The sequence below is a fragment of the Anomalospiza imberbis genome, chromosome 1 (assembly GCF_031753505.1).
Source record: "Anomalospiza imberbis isolate Cuckoo-Finch-1a 21T00152 chromosome 1, ASM3175350v1, whole genome shotgun sequence".
Classification (NCBI taxonomy): Eukaryota; Metazoa; Chordata; class Aves; order Passeriformes; family Viduidae; genus Anomalospiza; species Anomalospiza imberbis.
This window is the reverse complement of record NC_089681.1, coordinates 109388351-109412896: the sequence shown is the minus strand read 5'-3', so window position 1 is coordinate 109412896 and position 24546 is coordinate 109388351. Positions and strand designations below refer to the sequence as shown.

The 24546-nt window shown below is 39.6% G+C and overlaps 1 protein-coding gene and 1 long non-coding RNA gene across 2 annotated transcripts in view; one reads left to right on the top strand and one right to left on the bottom strand.

Moving 5' to 3' along the window:
* LOC137482844 (uncharacterized) overlaps nt 1-7443 on the top strand; it is a 23232-nt gene extending 15789 nt beyond the window's left edge. The window contains exon 4 of the long non-coding RNA XR_011004245.1: nt 6742-7443. This is a non-coding gene — a long non-coding RNA (uncharacterized lncRNA). The remainder of the gene's footprint in view (nt 1-6741) is intronic.
* PIK3R4 (phosphoinositide-3-kinase regulatory subunit 4) lies at nt 2321-24546 on the bottom strand. The gene is made up of 20 exons (XM_068205414.1): nt 24446-24546; nt 23502-24270; nt 22110-22243; nt 21341-21923; nt 19871-20005; nt 17705-17926; nt 16161-16334; nt 14862-15007; nt 13544-13747; nt 12541-12742; nt 10793-10992; nt 9638-9848; nt 9114-9279; nt 8503-8667; nt 7236-7447; nt 6823-6954; nt 5526-5626; nt 4446-4534; nt 3875-3983; nt 2321-2932 (listed from the first exon to the last, which is right to left on the bottom strand). The coding sequence occupies exons 2-20, from the start codon at nt 24229-24231 to the stop codon at nt 2762-2764; spliced, it is 4086 nt and encodes a 1361-aa protein (XP_068061515.1). The 5' UTR covers nt 24232-24270; nt 24446-24546; the 3' UTR covers nt 2321-2761.

Here is a 24546-nt window from a genome sequence, read left to right as displayed (position 1 = left end):
TACTGTGAATGTGTTATCTGAAAACATTATCCTTTTTTAAATGTCACACAGCAATAGGATGTCATCATCATCATGGCAGTTAAATGGAGTCTTTCATGATTGTGCTCTCTACCTTTGCAGTCTCTGTAATTTCCTTTAGCACAGATGGAATTGCCTTTCTGGTAAGAAAATCCATGCTTTCTTTTGATGGGATTCTGCTGCTTCAGCCTCCCTTTAAAGTTTTGCCAAGCTCTGCTCCAGGCTAAATCTGAGGACACAAAGCTTCTATTGACATGAACCCAGAAAAAACGTCACTGCAAATATCATGACCTTTCACATCCGTTCTCCACTCCCCTGGTCTTCCCTTTAAATATTTCACCAAAACTTGCCTAATTTTAACTGTCAGCAATGTGGTATAATTTTAGTTGAAGACCACCTTTCCTGAAGGAGCTACAAATTATTCCCCTGCAGTCATTAAATCCCAGTTCTGCCTCTGTACACAATGTCCTGTATCTTTGTGCAAAATTCCTAAGACAGTTTTACACTTCAGGCTTTGGGACAGGTTTAGCCAGCTGCTTGAAATGTGTTTTGAACTGTGGGTGAAACACCAAGCTCCCGAATTCTAAGATGGTTTTGATTAAATATTGATGAAATCGCTGAGTTTTATCTGCCATTTCTCTAGGTTTGGGAGGGAGAACAGGGACTGAACCAATATTGCTACTCTGCGAAATATTAAAATAAAGACATGTCCTGAATTATTGGGTAAATCAGCACTTCCACTTAGCCAGAAGCCTTCCTTGTTACAGGGAACAGTAAGTTAGAAGTTGAAAACTCCATGCTACTAATAGAATAGTATTCTATAAGATGCAAGAGTTCTGATAAATATTATTGGATCTAATTTTTTTTTTTTCTTTTCCCCCTTTTGCATGTCTACAGTGCAGTAGCGCAGCATGGTCACCTTTTCCTTACCCTGATCTAAAAGGTGCTCCTAAACTTAAATAATCCAGCTCTGATTTTAAAAGTCTGGGACTACAGGTAACACCAGAGAAGACCTCACTGTCTTCCTGGACTGTGATCCAGCAACATTTTTCCCTGGGTTCAGTCTCAGTGCAAATTCTTTTTAATGCTCTACCCACCATTCAAGTGTCCTATGTATTTCATACTACTTAAAATGTCTTGTAAGTTTCATATGGTGTCAGTGGATTATAACACCTGAAAATGAAAACTGATCTGCTTCTCTCATCAAACTACTCTGTCAGTGGGCAGAACCATTAACCAAGCAATGCAGCCAAAGAGGTGATTCCCTTCACCAGGTGTATAAGGACCTGTTTAGAACTGTACACCAAATGGATATAGCAGCAGAACAAGCTTGACTTACCACCCTCTTTCTTGCTGCTCTGCAATACAAGTGGACTGAGAAAACCTTCCTTATTTCTGAATTCATACAACATAAAGGGACAGCACCAGTTCCTCTATACAAAGCCAAGAAAAAACTTTTTTCTGTGTAACAGGGAGCAGCAATGATAAGGTCTGCAAAGAAATGTCACACGGTTCTTGAGCCACCTTCCTCTTTTGTTACACTTGGGGAAATGTCTACTACACTAAATTATCCAAGTAATGCACTCACTAGGGAAAAGCAGGCAGTCTTTTTCCAGTGAATTCTGAGACTTTTTAAACAAGTCATTATTTCATGTGTTGTTTCTTCAAAGAACTCAGTTCACAAGTTAAGAGCATTCCCTGCTTCTATCAGATACTCTGTAGAAAAGTAGGCTTCCATTTTTTTTACAGCTACACTCAAGAAACACATGTCAAATTAGTTGTCAGTGACCTTCTGAGTCCATCATGCAGAGGGGGTCAATCACCTGTTTTAATGGGAAAAATCATACCTGGAACTGCAGGTAATGAATGTTAATAAAGCTTAAGTCTGAAAAGGATTTGGGAATCTGAAGAATTGGATCAGATAGTGGAAGAGTGGTGAGAATATTTACTGCCCCTGTCTGACATTTAGAATTCCCTCTCATATGAACATTCCATGAAGAAAAAGTACTTCCTGCTGAAAGCCATGTTTTGGCTATTTTGGACATCCATACTGAATGACAGAGAACACCATCCTGTTGGTGCTGCTTTAGGTTCCCAGGACAGCAGAGCTTAGCCTTAGACTCAAGATTAAAGCAAGCAAAGCACAGTTGAGGAGCAAGGACATAACTGTCAAAGGACAGCTGAGGATTGACACAATGCTAAGCTGATCTCAAATGACAACAGCCCGATGGCTCTGGCAGCTGAGACTGCGGAATCGCTGCAGTGGAACCACAGATGTAAAGAAACCCAAGTACCAAACAGGGAAGCTCAAGTGGACTTTATTATAGTTATTAGAATATACAGGGACATCAGTGCAGTGGTTCTTATTTCATTTCTCAAATTCAACACAGGAGAAGTTAGATACCAGCTCTTTACTTTGTGCACATTTAAAATGTGTCATGTGGGACGTCCTTAAATAATTTTCTGAAAGGTTCTTGAAGAACAATGTAGTCAAAACCAAGCTAAGTGACTTAATCGATTCCCTCATATTTCAAGGAAATGCTAAGGATACCAAAAAGCTTTAATATAAGAAGTGATTAGGAAGTGCCAACAGGGTAGTAGGATACAGGTAATTGATTTTATCATTGTTTTTAAAGTTTTTAAAGTCTATTCCATTCCATTAACTGGAAACAGTCCTTGAAAACTTCATTATAACACTATTTCTTTATTACAAATATTTACATACTATATATTAGTACAATTTTTATTTCCACACTTTAACAATCCCATCCCTTGATGCAGTTACTATAAACCCTTGTGTGGTCTGGAAAGTCGCGATATCTGTGATAATATCATGATGCCCAACTGGGAGAGACTCTGGACCCTTCCGAGGGGTCTCATCAGTGGGCCCCATCTTTTGCTTGTTCTGAATCTCCTGTATAAAAACAAAATGAGAAATACTATTTACAGAAGGGTGAGCATTTCCAAAGAGAGACTGTCATCCATATTAGGTTGTCAGTGTAAGAACACCGTAAAACCTCCTCCACCAGAAACCAATCAAACAAAAATGCCCAACCATACAACCGCACACCCTTTGACAGTTTTCTCAGAACTACTCCTTGGTTAATTTCTTTTTATCACACACAGCCGACGTCTTAATCTGAACTGACATGACAATGGGGGTGGCATGACAATGGGGGTTTTTCTCATATTTATTTCAATGACACTAAGATTTGATACTCCAACAGGGGAAAGACAAGTTATAGGAACACGTACATCTTGGCTTCCCAAATCTTTTATAAAAACTGCTTCAATAGCATGAATGTAATTTAGAAGTTTGAAAAGAAACACTAAAAAACAGTGCATTGGGTAGACTCCTACTGACTTGTTTTAGTCATCTTTGAAGTAGCACTCAATTTGTTGAACTGAAACAAAACATTGTGCTATTTAACAACTAGCAACACTGCCAGTTCCCAAAGTCACTCTGAAGGATGTAACAAAAACTTCAGCACGAAGCTACTGTATTATCCTGAGCCAGTACATCTTACATGGCCTTGATAAGGTCCTACTCAAATGACATTCCAAATACTGATCGAAGCCAAAAATCTTAAAAGTCTAAATTTCAATATCCCAAAAGAAACATATGACTCCGGCTTCTGCATGTAAGTAGTATTTGATGAGTCCAATCCTGTCAAAAACAAATTATGTATTTCTTTTAAAGTAACTTCTTCCCAACTGCCCCAAAAATGCCATGCTGACACCATCCACAAAAAGTAAGACCAAACGAGTTCTAATTAAACACATCATGCAATGAGTACAATCCATAGGGCCATCCAAAGGCAAGCAGAATAGGTGTATATCAAACAAAGCAAAATACCTGAACCACCTCTGTGCCCTCAATTATCTTCCTGTAGTAGGAAACAGATGGGCAATTAGAACTTCCAGCAACAACATATGATCTCTCAGGGTAGGCTAGATCCCAAAACCTGAAAATGAAGAAACAAAATCAAGGTGAGATGTTCAATTCTATCAGCTTAAAAGTGGTCTTGCTCTTATGATGAAAATGAGTGGGCATTCTCCCTCATTCTGTAGAAAGCATATCTGCTTTCTACACTTAGTGGAAGGGAGTGATGCAGAGAAATTTACTCTCATAACAAGCTCACACATTAGTTATTTTTTGGTCTTTGTCATGGAGCTTGTGAAGAATTTTACAGAAGGGTATACACTGTGTTTCAGAGAACACATCATGTTTCAGAGAAGCACCAAGTTCTGCAGTCCTTTTGCTGAGAACAATTTCCTCAGCTCACTGATATTTACTAATGAACACGTGATCAGTATTATTGTTTTGGATTCTTAGAGATTACTTAGGCAACACTTGGCAACATTTAGTACACCAGCAGGGGTGGAGGGGGAGAGTGACAAACAAGGAAGTTGTTTAGTTTGATTACCTTATTTTCATGTCTGAGCCTGCTGTCAGTAATATGGGATTACCAGAAGCTGGACTACAGTATATTCCGTGGATGCTGTGAGGAGAAGGCTAGCAGGAAAAAGAATATATAAAAATAACTTATCAGCAATAGCTGTCACCATGCTTCAGAAAGGGAATGCATGCCTTGCTACATTCATCCACCCAGTTTCCAAATCTTTCTGGCAAATACCAAGTCACTTTAATGGGCCACATTTTAATATATTAATGTAAATTGCTCCCTTACACTTTACAGAGCAATACAACAGAATTAACCTTCCATAATTCTCTTTTTTTTTTTTTTTGAATCTTGGAAATTACATCAATGATGAGAGATTATTTTTAAAAGAATCAGGCAGGCAAATCCTACTGAAAAGCCCATGGATGCTTAAATTTTTAGGCTATGAAGGCATTATGGGACAGATATACAACAGAAAACTATCTTAGATCATGGAGCTCCCTGTGTGAAAAAGGGTAGGACTGAAATGAACTCAACCTGCAATCCCTGTAGCATGCACAAACTTAGGTTTAAGCAGATTCCGGATAGGCATTTACAACATTTAGAGGAGCAGCTGTGGTTATTTTTGTCTATGGATTTGTGAACCATATTCCAGATTGCTCCTTTCCCAATTAAGTCCTTGAAGAAGAACCACTTCATGCTTTAAACTAGCATTTAAGTGTAGTAGAGGTATTATATTACAGAAAGAATGTGTTAAAGAGCAGATGTTTACAGAAGTATGCATAGCCCCAGGAACAGCAAGTAAAAATAAGTACAAGATGCCACACCATGAATTTTGGCTTTTTCATAATCTTTACAAGCTTAACCAGCTCACTGGTTTTCTAAGAACATGGCTGGGTATAACAAGTGAGCGTTACAAGTACATTCCATAGACAGTGGAAGGTACCAATGAAGATTCAGGTTACGCTGCTGTTTTACAAAGGGCATTTAATTCTGATGCCAAAATGAATCCCAGGGCAAGTTCTGTACTGATGCACAGCATGGAGTCTAAGGTTGTTTTAACCCTGGCTACACAACAGAAACTGAAAAAGAAAGAGACCAGACCTGCAGTTCCGAAAGAGGTGGTGCACTGCTGGCCCACAGAGTGAAGCGTCGATCACCAGTTTCCATATCCCACATGGAGACTTCATTGTTGCCTTGAACAGCTACAGGAAAGATAAAGCCAGTGCAAAAAGTACAAAATAGGTTGGTTGGCTCTTGCTGTTTGCTCTACTGACATCACATAAAGGGTATGACATAGAGACACTCTCTGTTTGCTCCCTGCAGCATTTGTGTTAGTCTTGCTTTACTACTTTAGTTTGGCTTGAAAGCAGCTTCACTATAATTAAAAGTGTCTGATTTAAAAGAGTTTAAAGGAAACCTGATTTAATTCTCAACACCTATAAAAATGTATAAAGCCCTCAGTTTCCTCCCTAGATAACTTCTCAGCCTTCTTTGAGAAGGATAGATGGTTTGTTCAGCATAGTCATCAGGGACTTTGGAGAACACTCCTATGCAAGTAAGAAAACAATCCAAAGTTACAGAGCTCAGTAGCTACAATGAACTTCCACACTCATGTGGACAGGTAAAGAATTCTGCTCAAGGGATTGCTTACAAGCCTGGCAACAACCTAGCAGGCAAGGACTTTTTAATAATAATCCAAAATTATGAACTCTGTCATTCCTTTAGGCTTTCAGAGAGAGGAAACAAACTAGAAAGCACAGCAAAACTTTCTTTATTTGTATGTTTCTTCAACAAATTTGTTTTATGTCCCAGGGTGGTTAATAACTCAAAATAGGAAGTGAAGCCTAAAAGCAAGTAAAATATGAAACTCAAACTACTCTCGTTTTACAGCAACTTGATAAATTTTGTTATTTAGGATTAGTTTAAGGTACTCATCCATTTCGGAATGTGTTTCTGAGACAAACATAGAAGTCTGTGACAGTGCCACATGCAGTGAGGATGAAGCAGCTGTAAGTGTATCAGATGAGGAATCTTGGAGATTTCCAAAAGTTCTAACCTATGACACAGCTGGCTTAGATTGAAGGGGGAATTGGAATTCAGTCTCTGCTCTACAGAAGATGGTGGCAGATTTCCCATCAGCTTCAATGTACATCATGAGTTTGAATTTAATCTTTTGTAACATTTTGTCCTTAAAAGGGGATGGGGTAGACAAAACACAGGGCCCCTCATGAGAGATGCAATGCTCATTGAGAATTGTAAATGCTGTCATTTTGACAATGGCTAAACCCTACTTTTTTTCTTTTCAACTCTCCACTAGGACTTGAAGCAGAAGCTGAAAAAAAAGCTGTTTTAATCACAACCTCTGGCAATTGTGAGGTAACTTTAAGACATCTTTTACCTGCTATTACCCAGGACTGATAGACAGGATGCATGAGCAGGCGTCTGATTCGGGCCTTGGAAGGATGAGAGTGGCTGGAAATAGGTAACTGAAACCTCATGTCCCAGCATGCCATGGTACCATTGCTTGTTCCTGGTGAGAAAAAGCTCCCCTTAGTCAGAGGGATAAATATATGAGGTTTTTGTCCTTATCTTTGTGCTCTGTTCCTAGGGAGATGGCCTTCAGCCTCAAGAACTTAGCAGGCAGAATGCTTCTCAAAAATAGATGAGAAGATATTTCTCTCTTGTTTGAGAAAAATATATGCTAGTAACATCAGATCAAGAAAAAACTTGAGCTGTAGTTACTGTAAGAGAAAACTATAAGGAAGAGGGGGGCAGGGAAGAGAGAGAAACTATCAAGAAATACAGGCTTACCAATACACAGCCAGCACTGGTGTATGTCCACAGCAAATGAAGTTATGAGGCCTAACTTCAAATCGTGTTTTAGTGTCCAAGCATTGCTGCTGGATCGCAAATCCCATCCAACCAGAGATCCATTAACTGTTCCATAAGCCAGTACTGACTGGGCTCCTGAATTGAAGTGATGAATGTCTACCACACAGCCATCATCCTTCAGATCTAACGACCTGGGTTAAAATAATAAACTAATTTAGACACAGATATTACTCCCTCCAAGTTTAAGACTCCTTCCCACAGCTTATGTTGAGCAGCTTTTTCCTCTTTGTGTCACTTCACAAGGCATCTGCCAGAAACAGCTTTCTGAATTTAGTACAATGGATGCTTATGCTCTCTCAAATCTCTCTACTGATAGGGCCTGCAAGGCTGTCAGCAGCCCTTTGCAAACATAAACACAGCTCTGTGCCCTGGGTCAGCGCAATCCCAAGCACAAATACAGGCTGGGTTGAGAATATACTGAGAGCAGCCCTGAGCAGAAAGATTTGGGAGTGTTGGCTGATGTGAAGCTCAGCGTGATCCAGCAATGTCTGCTCACAGACAAAAAAGCCACCCACAACAGAAGAATCAAAAGTGTAGGCAGCAGACTGTGGGAGGTGATTCTCCCTCTCTGCTCCATGCTTGTGAGACCCCATCAGCAGTACTGTGAGTACTCTCTGAGGCCTGGACATACCTCTTACTCAAACTACAAGATCAAGTTGTAGCTTCAGTGCCAAATATTGAAACACTGCTCATTTGGAGGTAAGAAAGAGCTAAATCAAGCCCAAAGACTCCCCTAACATACTATCCCATTACCCATATCTCTACCAACTTATCACATTAAGAGCCTGGGAGAAAAATTGTAGGTCTTAGGCAACATCACATGCTGCACATCTGTAAACCTTTATCTAATGACCTGCAAAAGAACCCTCAAAATCACTTTTTAAGATTGTAACAAAGGAACTAACCAATCCCAGTACATAAATAAAGCAAGTGAGAACTATTCAGAATGGCTGTTTCAAGCTCATAATGTGTTCAGTGACACAGGAAGTACAAATAGCCTATAGCTAAGAATGGTCAGCTCTGCACAGTTGCCTTTCAACCCTTCTTTGTGAAGCAGGAAAAGAACATGGAGTACAGCTGGGCTCAGCCAGCAGGAAGCCTAGAGCAAATTTGAGGATCTATCTGAGGAATATACTAACAGCTTGAGCTCGGTGTGTGGTGAGATTTAACTGCTTTAAGTACATACCTGCTTTGTATTGGATGAATTTTAGGAGATTTAGGGAGCTTTGAGGCTTCAATACCAAGAAGCTGGATGGCACCATTATCTGAAGCTATAGCCAAGTAATGTGAGCCTTGGCAAAATGTAAGTGTCTTTACATGTCCTCCTATCCGAGAGTATGTCAAAATTGATCTAAACAGTAGAGAGAAACAGGAGGAAAGAAAAAAGAAGTCATTTTTGGTGGCACTTAAAAAAAAATTACTCCTCTTAAACACCTACTTAAAACCAATGGCTCTTGAGAAAGCTCTGAAAATAACATTCTCTAGCTGTTCCAAAATGAGAAAGCAAAAAAGCCAGTGTTGTCTTTAAACAACAGCAGAATATATTTATATATGTGCAGAAATGAAATCAAAAAGCCTGTAATTATTATGGCTACAAAGCAGTCCCTTTGCATTTTTTCTTTTATTAACTAACTGAAACAGCAATCTAATATTATAGATGCAAGGCAAGAGGAACACCAATATATCTCCTTATTGATATTTCCAGCACACTCACAAGTGATTTGTATTTTGCTCCCTGCTCAACTTTACTTTTCACTCTAAAATTGCAGACCCAAATACGACAGGTTTTTAAGCTACCTGGTTGTAGTGGTTTTTCCTTCCATTTTTTGGCTGTTCCACACCTTCACTGTGCCATCATTTGAGCAAGTGGCAAAAATGGAGTGCTCATCAGAGACCCGGATGCGATTCACTGCAGACTTGTGTTCATGAAGGTGAGCTACCAACAACCCTTTGGGACGCCATCCTACAGGGAAAACAACACCACAACCTAATTAGGAATATGCAAGTCCCCCTAGATCCATCCACTAACAGTTATATCAGGATACTCATTACAACTGCAAAGCACAGCTGGCACTGAGAACAGAGTTAAGGCATTTTAAATATTAAAGGCAAAAGCCTACTACCTCAATTCTAAATTAGACACTAGGTCATAGGTGTTCTGCATAGTAAACACATTTCCTAAACAAAGAATTTCCTCTTTTCCTCATCCTTTGCATTTTTTCCATGAAAGGATGATATCTTGACTCAAATTATACATATATACAGATATATATATATATATAAAGTTTTTTATCTAATAACCTCAGTGGCCTGTGATGTACCTGGAGGTGGGGGCTTGCTCTCCCACTCAGCATTCTCCATCATCTGTTTGGCAAGTCTCTCTGCATTACACTGTTCTCTCTTCTGCTGGATCAGCTGCTGCAGCTCAGTTTTGCAGGTGGTGATGCGCAGCTGGTGTGCAGATGGGGACATTGTGCTACTCAGGGCCTGCAGGGTCGGTTTTCTGGGCTGGACAACTGCTGCATCAGATGCCTGTAGGAAATCAGCCCTTAAAAATATATGCCTTACATTCTACACACAGATAAATCCCCCTCATAAGATTTCTTTGTCACACACAGTGAATAAAAATGGAAAAAAAAAATTTAATTGAATCAATTAACAATGAATTAGCATTAAAAAAAATGCCTGCATGAAGACAATTAAAAATAGTGAAAATTATTATTTATATAAAAGATTAGCATTCTCGTATTCTACCCTGTTTGCCTACTCTGTTCTGTATTCTGTCTAAAGAAATTGTAATGTGCTGTGCACACCTATTAATGTGATTATTACAGAGGCAGTTATTGCTCTCAAGACTGACAAAATCAAAGGTTAGTTCTCAAATTCATTTACATTGGGCTTTAAAAACCAAAGTGGGAAGTGTTTCCATTATAGTTCAGGGTAGACACACTCATTTTAAGCTAGCAGAAGTTAATCTCCAACTAGAAGGCAAACAGAAAAGAGTGTTCACTCTGCCTCCAAGGCCTGCAGAGTCCCCAGCCTATCCTCCTCTAGCCAGTAATAAGTATTATAGGATGTGTAAATGCTGTTGTGATTTCCAAGTTAAAACCATGATATCTCTTCCTCATAACATGTATCAGGGCATGCAATTTGAGGAAAACTCTTTCCTGACAGAAAAGTTTACATAATATTTGTCTAATCCACAAAGAACCATCTCTTTGTACAAAACATCTATTTGCTAGTGAAGCTCTTCTGTTCAAGGGACTAAGCTTATTTCAGTCCTCTCTCTGTTCTTATTTTAAAAATAAGAACTTGAAAGTCAGCAACTCTGCTGAAGAAGACACCAGCCAATAGTATGGTCAGTGTCAAATAACCTCCAAACAAAACAAGAACGTCACATCCCTATAGTCCCACTTGACTTTAAAACAATTAAATAATTTCAAGTAAGATGCAAACATAGTATTTTTCAGGTATACCTGTGGAGAGGATGACAAAGTGGCACAAATGCCAGCTGAGGACTCTGAACGAAGAGGCTTCCCAGCTTGGATGGCTTCAGGATCAGTAGTTTGCCCATGTCCTTTGGATATTGGCTGGGAGATGTTTGTAGGTTCCAGGGACCCAAACATGCTTTTCCATTCTTCATTTACATTTGAATCTTGCTTTACATGCTTTCTAGCTATAAGTAGTTTGGAGGGAGGGAGGGAAGGAAGAGGTGTGAGAAGAAAAAAACAAAACACCCCCAACATTACCATGACAACATTAACTCAGGATTGTCATTACTTTGAGACTACATGGAAGTCTAATGTTTACATGCCAGATTGTTATTTATGTACAGAGAAAACCCTAATGCTATGTTGTGGAGATCAGCTGACAGCATTTATGAGGAAAACCAAACAAAGCACCTGCCTCATGTGTTCACATCTTCTTGATCCTATAGCTGACTCATGTAATAGATCACTTCACTAGAGGGAAAGCTTACATCTAGAAGGCTGCAGGATTAGACTCCACCATATGATAAATTTTTCTTATAGAATCATGGAAGGGTTTGGGTCATTTAGTCCAACCACCCTGCAATGAGCAAGGACATCAAGAATAAATTTGTAACAGCACAGTACATAAATCATTGTTGGTGTCAAATACAATCAGTTTTCTATCATAACTGCACCATCACCTGTAGAATCAAGTATGTTATCTCTTTAAATAAGAAATTTATTTATTTCCAGCATTCCTTTAGAGTCACTTAGAACTGTACAACATAGACAGAAAAAGAAAAACATGGAACAAATTAAATTTGGACAAAGTCAGTGAAGAAAAGTTAAAGGCATAAAGACTTTAAGGGTAACAGCTTTGGGTGAAACAAATTACTTCAAGTATAGACTTCATATACACTAAGTTTTAAATCATGTTGACTCATCATTCAAGAGTGAAAAAAAAGATAAATCCTACACTTCTGTACTTTTCTTTACAATTATATGCAAAACACCCTAATTCTGGAAATAAGATGTTAATAGCTATAGGCTTTACAGATATTTCTGTATTTCTATATGTAAAAACACAGAACCTACCAGTGATGTAATAGAGGAGGGAATTACAAGTTTGAGAGAGTAAAGAGGAAGCTCAAACTGTCTGGTGAAGAAGAATTTTGAGGCTACAGAGAACTGAAATAGCAGCAAGTGGATTTCATGTCTGAACAAGGAAATGTAAGAGTTTTTTTGAGCTGAAAGAAGAGCAGGTAAAAAAAAAGTAAAATGGGAGTTGATGAGAATCTGAAGAACCCTAGGGCCAAAACACATGTACTTGGGTGAGCAACAGTTGGCAGCTCCTCAGTGGCAGCCTGAGGAGTTTTTGGTTTTCTTCAGGCTACCTCAAGAAAGCACCCAGGATTTTCACAATTAAAGAACTTAGCACTTGTTGAGAGGAAAGGGAGCAGACATGTAGCCTTCAACATTTACACTGTTGCCATGAGTCACTAGAGTCCTATTCGTCACAATCAGCTGAACAACTGCATACACAGTCAAAATAATTTAAAATATTCTCAGGGGAAAAAATAATCCCCATTTTTCAATGATCAGAGAACATTCCACCACCTCACCTATCAAAAAGAAGCAGTAATTTTCCTATTGCAAACTCAGTGAGGATGGCGATAGTCATGTAAGCTGATTTACTGAGAACACCCTGAAAGGAAGGCCATACTTCAACTATATAGATCACAAAATATACTAACCACGTTTGTCATCAGAATCCTGCTTTGTTTTAACAAGATCCACTTGTCTTCCAGTTATTCCCAGAGCTGACAAGTCAATCACCCCTTTGTGACTGCTATCATGCAGGTGACTCTGATCCACAATATTGGCTTTAGCTTTATTGGATTTTAACATAAAGTCCTTCAGTGCTAACAGTTTGTCTTCTTCCTCCTCAGTCATCCCCTACAGAATAAAAGAAAAGGTAATATTACTCTCTCTTAACAATAACATGCATCAAGGCATGAAGATTTAAGAAGCAGTAAAATTAATAACTGGTTCAGAAGTGCAGAAGAGCACATCCCCAGAATTCAAAGCATCGGTCCATTGCTCATACGAAACATAAGGTAAGCTACTGCAGTGTAAGAATGTCTTTCCTCCAAAGGAATGGGGCAAGGAAAAGTGAAAGGGCAGAACAGAATTTAATGCTGGATCACCCTCTGGTGCAATCTGCTTAGCTGCCATCTAGACCATGCTTACAGCCCACAAGCCATAGGGGGGAAAAAAACCCCACACAGCTACAGTCCTTTCTCTTCCCAGTTCTCACTACTTTGGGTGGGTGATTCTTTATGTTCCCTCTTCACATATAACCCTCAAGACTTTCCAGCTCCATTTCCTTTTGGCACAAATGTCTAGCACTTTGACAAATACATACTCCTTTATCCAGCACAATGCACTTAATCTAGCAATGCTCTGTAATGCTGCCAAATCACAGATGCATCGGAAGTTTGAGACTTGCAGCCATTTTTTAAAGACTTAGGTGGTATTTATATGTCTCTATAGCTGGCAGATCTTTAAACATCTTTAAGTTCTGAACAACTTGTCCCACAAGCATATAGTGAAATCAGTGAAGTTAACGGCTTGCAGGATCAGAACCTCAGACTGGGAGTCCTTCACAGCAGGAACTGCAAGATGAGGATTTGTGAAGGTGTACAGAGCCCAAGAGTCTCAAGCCTGACTTTTACAGTACAAATAAGACCCAATTACTTGTGAAAGAAGCTTCTTCAAGAGCTGTGCAATGGCAGGGTCCTCTGGGGGTGGGCACTCAGAGAGAGCTCCAGTTCTCTTCATTTGACGCAAGTGCAGGTGTCGGAAGAGGCTTGTGATATCCTTTGATCTTAAGACATAATCAAATATGGAACGGCTGACAGGCTCCTTAAGTACACTCAATAAGACTATTTCTTTGTCTACCTGCAATTCAAAACAACAGACCAGTCAAAATTATGATATCCATATAACTTGTACAAATCATCTAGATTCAACTTGTCTGCTTTCTTGAAAATAAGATATGTATTGGTCATGTTAGACTTTCTCCATTCTCTTTCCCTCTTTCCTATAAAGTGCTTCTCATAGCTTGCAGTCTACATGAAAAACAACTTCAAAATGAGTCCAGAATGAAGACTTAATATTACAATCCAACTTAATGTTACCCGCTACTCACTTGCTTAATATAGTGTTGCATAGCAAAGAAAAGATTTGTATACTAAAATGAAGAAGAAAAGATTTATATACTAATATGACACAGGAAGTGAACAAGACAAATTTACCAATCAATGCCTAAAACACAGCACAAAGAACATGTAAACATGGAAAAATGTTATTATATTGAAGTTCCCATCTGCAAGGTTTTCAACAAAATGTTAAACACAGGATGCATTTCTCAATGTACATACTACTGCAATTATTTCTTTATCTATTAAAACACCCGAGAGGTGCAGTCTACAGGTCCTGAAGTTGTGTCCAAAGACGCCTATATGATCATACCAACAGCATTACGCAGGTCATTCCTGGACATGCACTAATAGTAAATGACTTAATTCATTCATGCTGAGCATTGTGCCCTGACCCTTGGCAAAGCACTGAAACACAGGAGTGGCTCTGGTGAAATCACAAGCATGGTAATCACTAATTAACAGACTGGTCTTGGAGATGAAAGCCCAGAACATAAACCAACTTGTTTCACAGCCAACTTTCCATCCTTTTTAGACTCCTATAAACTAGCACAATATTGGAAGAGTTTGACTATAAACGAGGCAGAAAAGGCTTGAACCAAAACATACCTGCTGATTTTAAGCTTTGTAAAATGTTTTGTATTTTGCAACAAATTTGAGACAACAGTCTTTAAAACATGGAAAGCAATGGCCATTCTATAAATCTGCCAGCAGAGATCAAAAATCTATAATTGCCTGTAATCTTAATTGGAAAAAAGTATATACAGTCCTTATAGCCAGGACCATGGCCAAGAAAAACTTATGGATCATGGCTAGTCCAGACATATTCCCATTAATATTATTGGAAGGATTACCTGTATTATTGGTTGTGTGATAAAAGGATGGAGGTATGGCATTAGCTTGCAATAGACATCAGCAATATTCAAATACTGTGCCACCACAGTGATAAATCCAACTGCACCATAACATATCCAAAGATTAGGGTGACACAGGAATGGTGCTGAAAGAAAAATAGGCTGTTAAAATATATCATTCATATAGAAGAGAGGAGATCATCCTGCATATGGCAGCCTGTGATGTAATTTCCTTCTAACAGAATTACTCCCAAAACTGAGCCTTCTCTCTTCCAGAGCACCAAGGTTAAAACATTCATACGGAGGAAACTATTTAACGGATTTCACTGTACTCATGCCGCTCAGTTTCCTTGTTCTTGCCAAGAAGCATCTTTTCCTTATTTGTTCATTTCAATCCCTAAATGTCAACTACAGATTTACAATGGAGACTAATCCAAAAATAAATCTCAACCACATTCTAACAATTACAGAGAATCCTAAAACTGGTGATTTTTTTTTAAAGTAAATACTTTATTTCTTCCTGCTTTCCCTCTCTTCTTTGAAGAGTCACTACTTATATTCTAAGATTGCAAGATTCAGAAATCCCCCTAATTATATGGACTTTAAGAAACTGTTGTCAAGGCACTGTATCTAGTCATGAGATGTAATCACAGATCATCTGCCATCTGCTCCAAATTCGGAGTGCATTTGTAAAACTATAATGTTAAGAAGAAGCAGACTACATCTCAAAAGATCATTTGTTTTTTTTTTTTTTTCCCATAAATAGCTGCTAAATCTTGGGCACATCTAAATTAAATTGATAAGCCTGATCAGGAAGGAGACACCAACTCTGCAACCAATGGTGTACTGAGTTAATGGGTTTTTATGGTGTTAGAATAAGAAAGGATCATGATTGTCTGAATTCTCTCATCTTCAAAGACTAATGTGTAAGTGTTTGCAAATTATGTGCCTGATGGACTACCAAAAGCAACCAGGATTTTTTCTTTACAGTAGGTTGCCATGTAGACCAAGGAAAGATCTTAAAGCAGAAAGTTTTTGGAGTGAGTGTTTTTTTGCTGCTGCCCTATATAAAATCTGGCAAGATGCTTCCAATTTGTTCCACCAAAGCTATTATTTTAGAGTCCTGAGTACTAACATGGTTAAACTAGCAGTAGGTTCATACCACAATTTTGTTTAATTTCTAAAACAGAACTACAGGTTTGTATTCTGGACAGCTAACCTGATAGTGGAGCTTTATGTAGTACTGAGATTTCTTTTCTTTATTAGGAAAACAGGGTATTCTCCAGTATTCCAACTTACCGATATCACAAGCAAACTCATAAATATGGGGCTTTTGCAAGAGCCCCAGCTGACACATACAAGTAAGAGCATTGAGGGCTTTATAAATGACAAATTCTTCAGCATCACTGAGACCTTGCTGAAGCAGAGGTTTGAGTATTGATGAGCTTTGCCAGCCAACATAAGCAGCAACACCTGAAACATAAAAGTAACATAAAAATCCAAACCAAACTGATAAACACCAGAAAACTCTATGTCTTCCTATCAGAATTGAGAGTAAACATAAAATAACTTTATCACTTCTAATCTAATATGGTAATAATCAATATACTTGTTCATGTCTTAATGCTGGACTTTGCAACCCTTTGCTAAAAGGAAGGGAGGAAAGAGAGAGAAATAGCACTAGAAAGAGAAATACCCTCAGTGCCACTGCTACAGAAGGGCATCTGCTCACAGACACAGGCTTACTTACTTAAATACCAGTTAAGAGAGGTCAGTTCTAAAGATGTGCAAATGCCTGAAGTAAAATAAAAATATAACTTTAGAACTTAATCTGAATTCTTCTGTGGATGTTTTGAATGGACACTGGGAGAGGAGTTAAAAATACAGGTTATATGTCTTCACTTTTAATTGCTGTACATGTCTCTATGTCTTTTGCAAGAAGTCAGGACACTCAGACCTGTGCTTTGGCTGTTCCATTGCTCCTTTTAAACAATTTCTGATAAGTTATCAATATCGCTTCTTGGCAGTTTGCCAGCACAGCATTTTGTGGCTTCCAGCTACAATGGAATATGTAGCTACCATAATGGCCCCACTGAAAGTTTGGTCATGATTGGTTTTCCTGCCATGCACCTGAAGTACTATTTTTGCCCTCAGGAACTGCACTTGGGAAAATTTTCTTGACTCACAAATCCTGAGCAATGACTCTCAGCAATGTTCATGTGGATTTCCAACATAAATGGAGCATTAGATATACTTAACAGCTGATGTCATTATTGGTAAGATTTTAAAAATTGTTATGAAGTATTCTGAAATAACAGGAATCTTTAGGTGATGTTTTAAGGCATTACAAAAACCTTTCCAGTTATAACTTCAGCATATACCAATGCCTAGTTTTCATCATATGAACAGATCTACTGAAGTGAATTGGACCATGTGCATATGTGAAGTGATGCATCTACTATAGAGCTTGTAGAAATCCTAGTAATCACTTGCCATAATTTAGCTTTTTTAGTTAGTAGCTGTAGCAGAGACTCAAAGAAGAAAAAAAGCATTTAAATTCCAATTTTTTAATGTTAATCTACCCTAGACTTAAATGCCTCAGTTGCATTTGTATTAAATATTTACACTAAAAGAAGTATACATTTGTATCTACATTGTTTCATCTTCATTCCCTAATGAAACATTTCCACCCAATAATTCAGAAAACTCTATTCTTTCCACCCAATAATTCAGAAAATTCTAGAAATCTTTATAAGGAGGACTTTTATATGATTTATTTTTTCATATATCCTGGAAATTGTTCATTTATTTTCTTTCCACTCTGTTTGGCCAAAACCACTTACCAACAATGCTGTCAAAGAAAGCTCCTCGAAGATGCCAGTCATTCTTGTCATTTAAGAAAGTGATCATATGAGACAGAAGAACGTCATTGGCTTTTTGACGCCCAAAAAAAACACACAAACGTGTTATTCCATTTTCCATCAGTGTCTGTTTCACAATATTCTCTGGGTCACTTAGCAAAGTCACAACTTTCTGCTGGACCATTTCATGCAAGGCTTGCAACTCTGCAAAGGACAACAGGATGAACATTTTGGCTGAGGAGAAACAGTGTGTGCATGTCTACCACCTGCTGCTAAAGCAGTTACAGTGACAGGTCCTCCTGAACAACACCCAACTTGGTAAAATTTGCAATGCAACAGAACCTCAACAGTTCCAACAAGGGCTTACCAAAGACTTCAGGCTAAGCATGAGGTGGTGACAAAGCCAAAGAGTAGAGAAATGTGAGACATTTTTACCCAGATCAATTAATTCTAAACTTCCATTAAGTTCCTTCCACTAAGATGATTCCACTCATTTTATACATATAGGTGATATGCAGATGTAAAGAAGCATCAGAATGAGTCAGCAGCAACATTACCACAGTAAACAAAATGCTTTGAGGCAATTTTGGTTTGACATGTTTATTTGACTACAAATCTCAAAATTTGTGAACTGACAACAGATCAAGACTATGTTTTTCTTTAGGTAGATAGATTTATTTCATTAAGCATACAGAGAGGAATATAAGAACACTTGAAAAAGTGAGTGCTTCCAATTTAATTAAATTTCTGCAGTTAACCTAACAATACTGATGAAAAAATTTAAGATGACCTTGCCTATGGCTTCTACTTCATGATACAATTAAACAAAGTATTTCTATTAAATGTAAATAACAGATTGTTAATGCACTGCATATTATTGAAAACTACAAAGCAGAATCTCAAATAAGCAACACAAAAATTTCAGCTACTGCTGCATCAGTTTTGAGGGGTGATTATCATTTGCCTGCAGTCAGAAGTCCAGCTAATTTGCTTTCTATCATGACCTTGTCTATCAGCCACATGAAAAATCTGCCTCCTGGGTTCAAATTTCTCATGCTTGGTTTCAAAAAGGGTGAAAAGAACAGAACTACTCAAGCTTCTTTCTTTCTTGTGTTACTTCTTTCATCTCCAAGCTATCTCAAGGGATAGGGGACAGCATTTCTTAAAAACACAGCCCATACAATGGAGCTTCCTCTCTCACTCCTCAGCAATTCTGAGCACCCCACTTCTTACATGAAGGAATTTGAAGAGGATCTCTTATATTTGGTTTTAGTAGATTTGTTGCTGTTTTATTTTAAAGTATCATCCTGCAACTAGTGAAGAGATAATTGCCTTTTCCCCAAATGGAATATGTGCAGGATGTTTACCAACTCTGATTAATCACAGATTGATCTACCTAGTCCAGAAGAGAAATGACAGTTTTTGACCACAAACTCTTCCCAGCTTAGATTTGCCTAGAATTCTTCTGGGAATATGCAACACTAAAAGGCACTGGAGATGACACACAGGTCACTTTATTACCATGTGTCTTTCCAAAGGGAAAGAAAAAGAAAATCCATCCTTAGGATTTTAACTCTTTCTCTGCGCTATACAGATATATAATATATACAGCATTATAATAAAACGTTACAGTAATGTTACTGCCAAATGGCATCCACACATTTAGTTTTGCCAGGCAAACAGACAAGAATTGTGAAGCACAGGGACAGAAAAGGAAGAATTACTGAAAAATACATTACAATGACTATGCTAGAATTTGACAGGTTTTCCAAAGCTAACGCTGCTTCCCACTCCAACAGAAGCAGTATTTGGAACACAGGCGTGTTTTTGCAGCTGTCTTGTTTATGAGACAAGCTGGAAGTAAAGCTGGATATGCAACCATGCAGGCCAGCATCACAGTCAAATACTTGAGGACCTCTGGAGAAGAAAAATATGCTCATTTATATACTTTTTTGTCTTTCACAACATTCAAAGCAGAAGTATCTGTCTCTACGTGAAGCTGTAATGCACACATTTTGATACTGGTCAAGGCAAAACACTCTTCCCATTTAATAGGAAGGCTAAGCTTTGAGAGATGAGATAGATCAGTGCTACCTAGGAGCTTTGGCCCACAATTTGCTACTATAAGTATGCAAAAAGTGACATTACCTGTGTCATAGTTATCACTAGGGTGAGATGTTTCATCCATTTCTTCACCATTTGGTTCATTTTCCATATTCAGATTTTTCAGCTGTACTAACTCCAGAAATCTCAGAGCTGTTTCTGCCAATAATGCTATGTTTTCTGCAAAAGGAAAACATTTTGGTTAAGAATTGTTCTACTTTGCCAATGTACATCTGTTTGATGATCCCCCTGAAGAGAGATTACAGCCATTGACAATGATGGGCACAGCCAGTCACGATGGGCAAACAGGAATGAAATTATACAGGATGCTCTGGTCAACCTACTTCTGTTGGCTCCCAGCAAAGCTACCAAAGTATATCAAACCACACAGTACTTTTGTCATGTAAACAAGTGGAAAAATTCCAATTATATTAGGTGTAACAAAGACTAATTTAATTCTTCTAGAACAAGCCCTAAATGCCACTTAATCTCAGTTTTGCGACTAAACAACTTAGTAGAATGTAAAGGCGAAATAGCCTGAACTAACATTGCCACATAGTAGACTGCAACAAAATAACAACAAACCACCACACCAGGACATGTATCCTAGGGAATAACAACTTGTTACCCTGGAATCCACTTTTAGAACATTTGTCAGGGTATCTATCCCGCGGACTTGGCATCGTTCTGCACCATTTGGAAGCTGCTGAAGCAACTCAGGCTGCATTATATGGGTCAGCCACTGCTGGCACAGGAACAATAACATCAAGGCAGAAGTCCCATTTAAGCAGCCATTCTGAGTGTTATCCAAATCAACAGCAACATGCCAATGGAGCCTGTCCACAGCCCAGACCAAATACTCCTAAGTCACCAGTCTGACCACTTCCAAAAGTGTACTATAGTAACAGAAGTTAACTCAGTTAGACTACCTTTAAATACATTAATGTATTTGAAATTTAAATTGATCACAGTGACCACAAGCAATTGGTTCTATACATTAAGTATACAAAGTCTTCAATAATTATTTTTATCAATTTATTTAGTAAAAAAAGAAAAACATCACCTGACGTTTTCAACTATAAAAAACCCAAAACCCAATGAAAACATGCTAGTCATAGCAAGTAAGGGCACTCAGTAAAGCAAACATGGGCATGACAACAAAGCTTCTTCCTGAACTGTGCAGAACTCAGACATCTGAATACCATCTAAAGAAAACATCTGTTACAGTATAAGCCAGTTTATTACAGAGCAAATAATCTAATTTCAGCCCCTGCATATCAAATTTCATGTTGCTGGAAAACAGCTCTGCAGCCCAGCAACATATTGATGCTTTAAGTTAGTTTCTTATTTATTCAGTTCCATCAGATCATTTTAGGGACAGAGCTAATGAAATGTGAGTACAGGTGTCATTACCTGCAGTCACTTCTGAGACTACTAGTGAGTTTTACTGACAGAAACAGTTAAGAGAATACAGAAAAGCTCAGGATTTGGAGTTTTGACTGGATATCCTCTTACCAGCATATGCAAGTCTGACGATGGTGGCTTCATCCTGGGCCAAGTGTGCAATGCCTGGCAGAATGTATTCTGGGTAAATGTTAATATCATTGCGTGGCACCTCTTTGACGAGAGCAAGAACTTTAGTTAGTGTCCTCACAGATTCTGCCCTCACCCTGGGCACAGAGTCATTGCTGAAATGTAACAGATAAGGAGTAATACGATCCAGAAGAATCTCTACACTTAATCTTGGTGCTAAATGAAGAATTAGCTCCAAAGCAGCCAGTTTTGAATCACAGTACTTGAGAGTCTGTAAACAGGAAGTTATCACAGACACTAGAATAACCAGCCCATTCTCTTTTGTCTCTCCCTCGGCCTTCTCTGTGCGATCGTGCCCACAGAGATTGTGAATGATGTTGTCCAGATCTTTACGTATGACCAATATACGCTCATCTGCTGACACAAACGTTTCCTTGGCAAACTGGGCCATGTAAGGCTGAAGGAAAGTGTAAAATATTTCAGGAAATGCATTGTTACGTTGCTGTTTCAAATAATCTTCAGCTGCTAAACGTTTATCTGGCTCTCGATGGATCATCTGAGTGACCTTGAGAAAGGCAGAAGTGGGAGGGAGCGGGAGAGAAAGATCAAAGGTTTAGACATTTGTAATACAAAAACATCAAAACCCAAACCCAAACCTAAGCAATCTGTCACCGAAGTAGAAATAAACGGCAAACAGAACACACAGATGGTTCTAATTAGGATTCTAATTAAGGATGTAGTCCATCCTTACCAGTTCTCTGATACTGCAGTCTTCAATTTTGTTTAGGACTTGATCAGGGGAAAAGAGGCCATTTCTGTACGCCAAAAGCTGAGATAAATCAAACAAGGGTACACCTTCTGTGAAGAGCTCTGCTATTACACAGCCTGGGACAGAAAGAAAAGAAGAATTCAAAGATGTCAGAGGATTATAAACAGACAGTTTAACTTTGTTTTCTATATGCAGACAAGAACAAATCCTAAACAAGACTTTGCTTGAAGACTTGGCAATATAAGGCAAATGAGTTGCTAAATTAATTTGCAGAAAGAAGATAACATCTCAAGCTCCAAAAACTGGCTTTTATACTTGATCCCAGAAATCTGTTCCAAGTAATTTATTTCAAGCATGTCAACAGCAGAGGAGTTTGTAATTAGAAAACATGAGGCAGTGACTTCAGCCACCTGCCAGCTGGAAAATCCATCACTAGAAAAGGAACCCACATCACTGTCATGTGGAAGAAGAGTGTGGTAGGTCAGCATGGGTCAAGTAGTAGGTCAAAATTAAGCAATCCTTTTACAGAAGGTAAAGAAATAACTTCTGCTCCCACAGCTGATACTGGGACACAGCATATATTCACTCACACATGATTGCCAAAAACAGACCCCCAGTGTTGTATACATGACACAAGTACTTCAAAGAACCTGCTCCTGCAGTTTGCTCCCAATAGTCTGCCTTATCAGTGGAGTGTCCTGGAAGTTTGGCCATAAGAGCAACTTGTAAAATGAAGTAACCGTTTCCTTTAAATTAATATTTTCAATCACTTTAAGGGAAGAAAAAAACCTAAAAAACAAGGGCTAGACTCGTGACTTTCAAGACAAGGCCAAGACTCAAGGCAATCTCCCACAGTCAAACTCTTTAACTAGTATTTGTGAGTGGGACCATAACAAGACTTTGCTCCCACTTCATGCCTGTGGGGAAAATAAAATGAGAAGGGGCTTCTAGAGCCAGTATTGCCAAATTACCCTGAAAGCTGTGTCAGTCCCCCCAGACTGGGCCATGGACTCATTTCTCCTCTCAGGCCCCAAGAGGCACATGCTTCTCTGCCAATAGAAGATGATGGAAGAAGAACCACTATGCCTTGAAGAACCACTTCTTTCCTAGAGCATAGGTGAGCCATAAAAGAATAGTTTGTGATTTCTCTCCTCAGGTAATAGTGATACACTTAAATTATGTAGCCTATTATGTTGTCTTTGTATTTTGCTGTGAATGAAAAAGGTTTGGGTCTTTATGCTTAAAATACACAAGCTTTTAACATGCTGTTCTCCAAGCCCACTGTAAGAAAAAAAAAAAAAAGGAATCAAAAAACCCCAGTTAAGCTCTTCTGCACTGCATTAGTCAGAAACAACACCTGATAGCTCCAAGTACCTGCAGAAAAGATATCCATTGCACGTTTTAACTCCCCTCTTGTTCGCTGATTGCTATTTGCCAAGTCTACCAAAGGAGTGGAAGGGTCCCGCATGTTTTCCAGCTCTGTGGCAAACATGCTGCCATCGACAAAGCGCTCGGGAGCGATGTAACACGTTCTCCTCCGGGATGTGTCAAAGAAATAATTGAAGTCAGCAGGATTGTCTTCAGGAAGGTAAGTTGGTTTAAAACTGGCAAAGTCAGTTAGAAGAACCCAGTTCCAGCTGGTCACCATGATGTTCTCTGTTTTAATATCACCGTGGCGGACTCCAGATTTGTGCGCTTGGTCCACCGCAGTGAGGATCTGGAAAGCGATCCACCTTTTCTCAATGTTGTTCAGGAATGGCCTGGTACTGATTCGGTCATAAAGGTTGTCCCGTACGTACTGTCTGAAAAGCATGGCGGCCTTCTCGGACAGGGTGGCTTTCTGGAAGGGGAGGCAGTTCTGTGCCGAGTGTAACCTTATCTTCAGCTCCTCCAGCTCCTGCTTGTAGCTCGTCAGGGGTAAGGTGGGATCCTGAATAGCAAACACCTTCACGACCACCAGCCCCTCCCGGTGCTTGGCTCGGGCCACCTTGAAGAAGCGGGTGCTGCCCAGGCTCTTGTCATACTCGAAGTCGTGGATGTCCGAGAAGTAGCTGTCCACCGAGAGGATCTGCGAGGGGGCGATGCCAGCCAGCTGGTTCCCCATGGCGGCACCTCCTCCGGCCGCGGGCACCGCGCCGCGGCTCTGCCGCGTCTGCCTGCGGACAAACGCAGCGCGGATCTCACGCAGCCCCGGGTCCGCCCCGCCGCCCGGGCCCGCGGGCCGCGCTCCCCGCCCCGAGCGGGCCCGGCCGCCGCCGCTGCCCAGGCCCGGCCGCCCGGGCCGGCCCCAGGGGCGCGGGTCCCCCCGCAGCACTCACCGGCCCAGGCGGAGCCGGGACCCCCGGCCCCGGAGGCGGTGAGAGGGAGCGAGGCGGGACTCGGGGCGGCGGAACCGGCACCGCCGGGCGGGCGGGGAAGG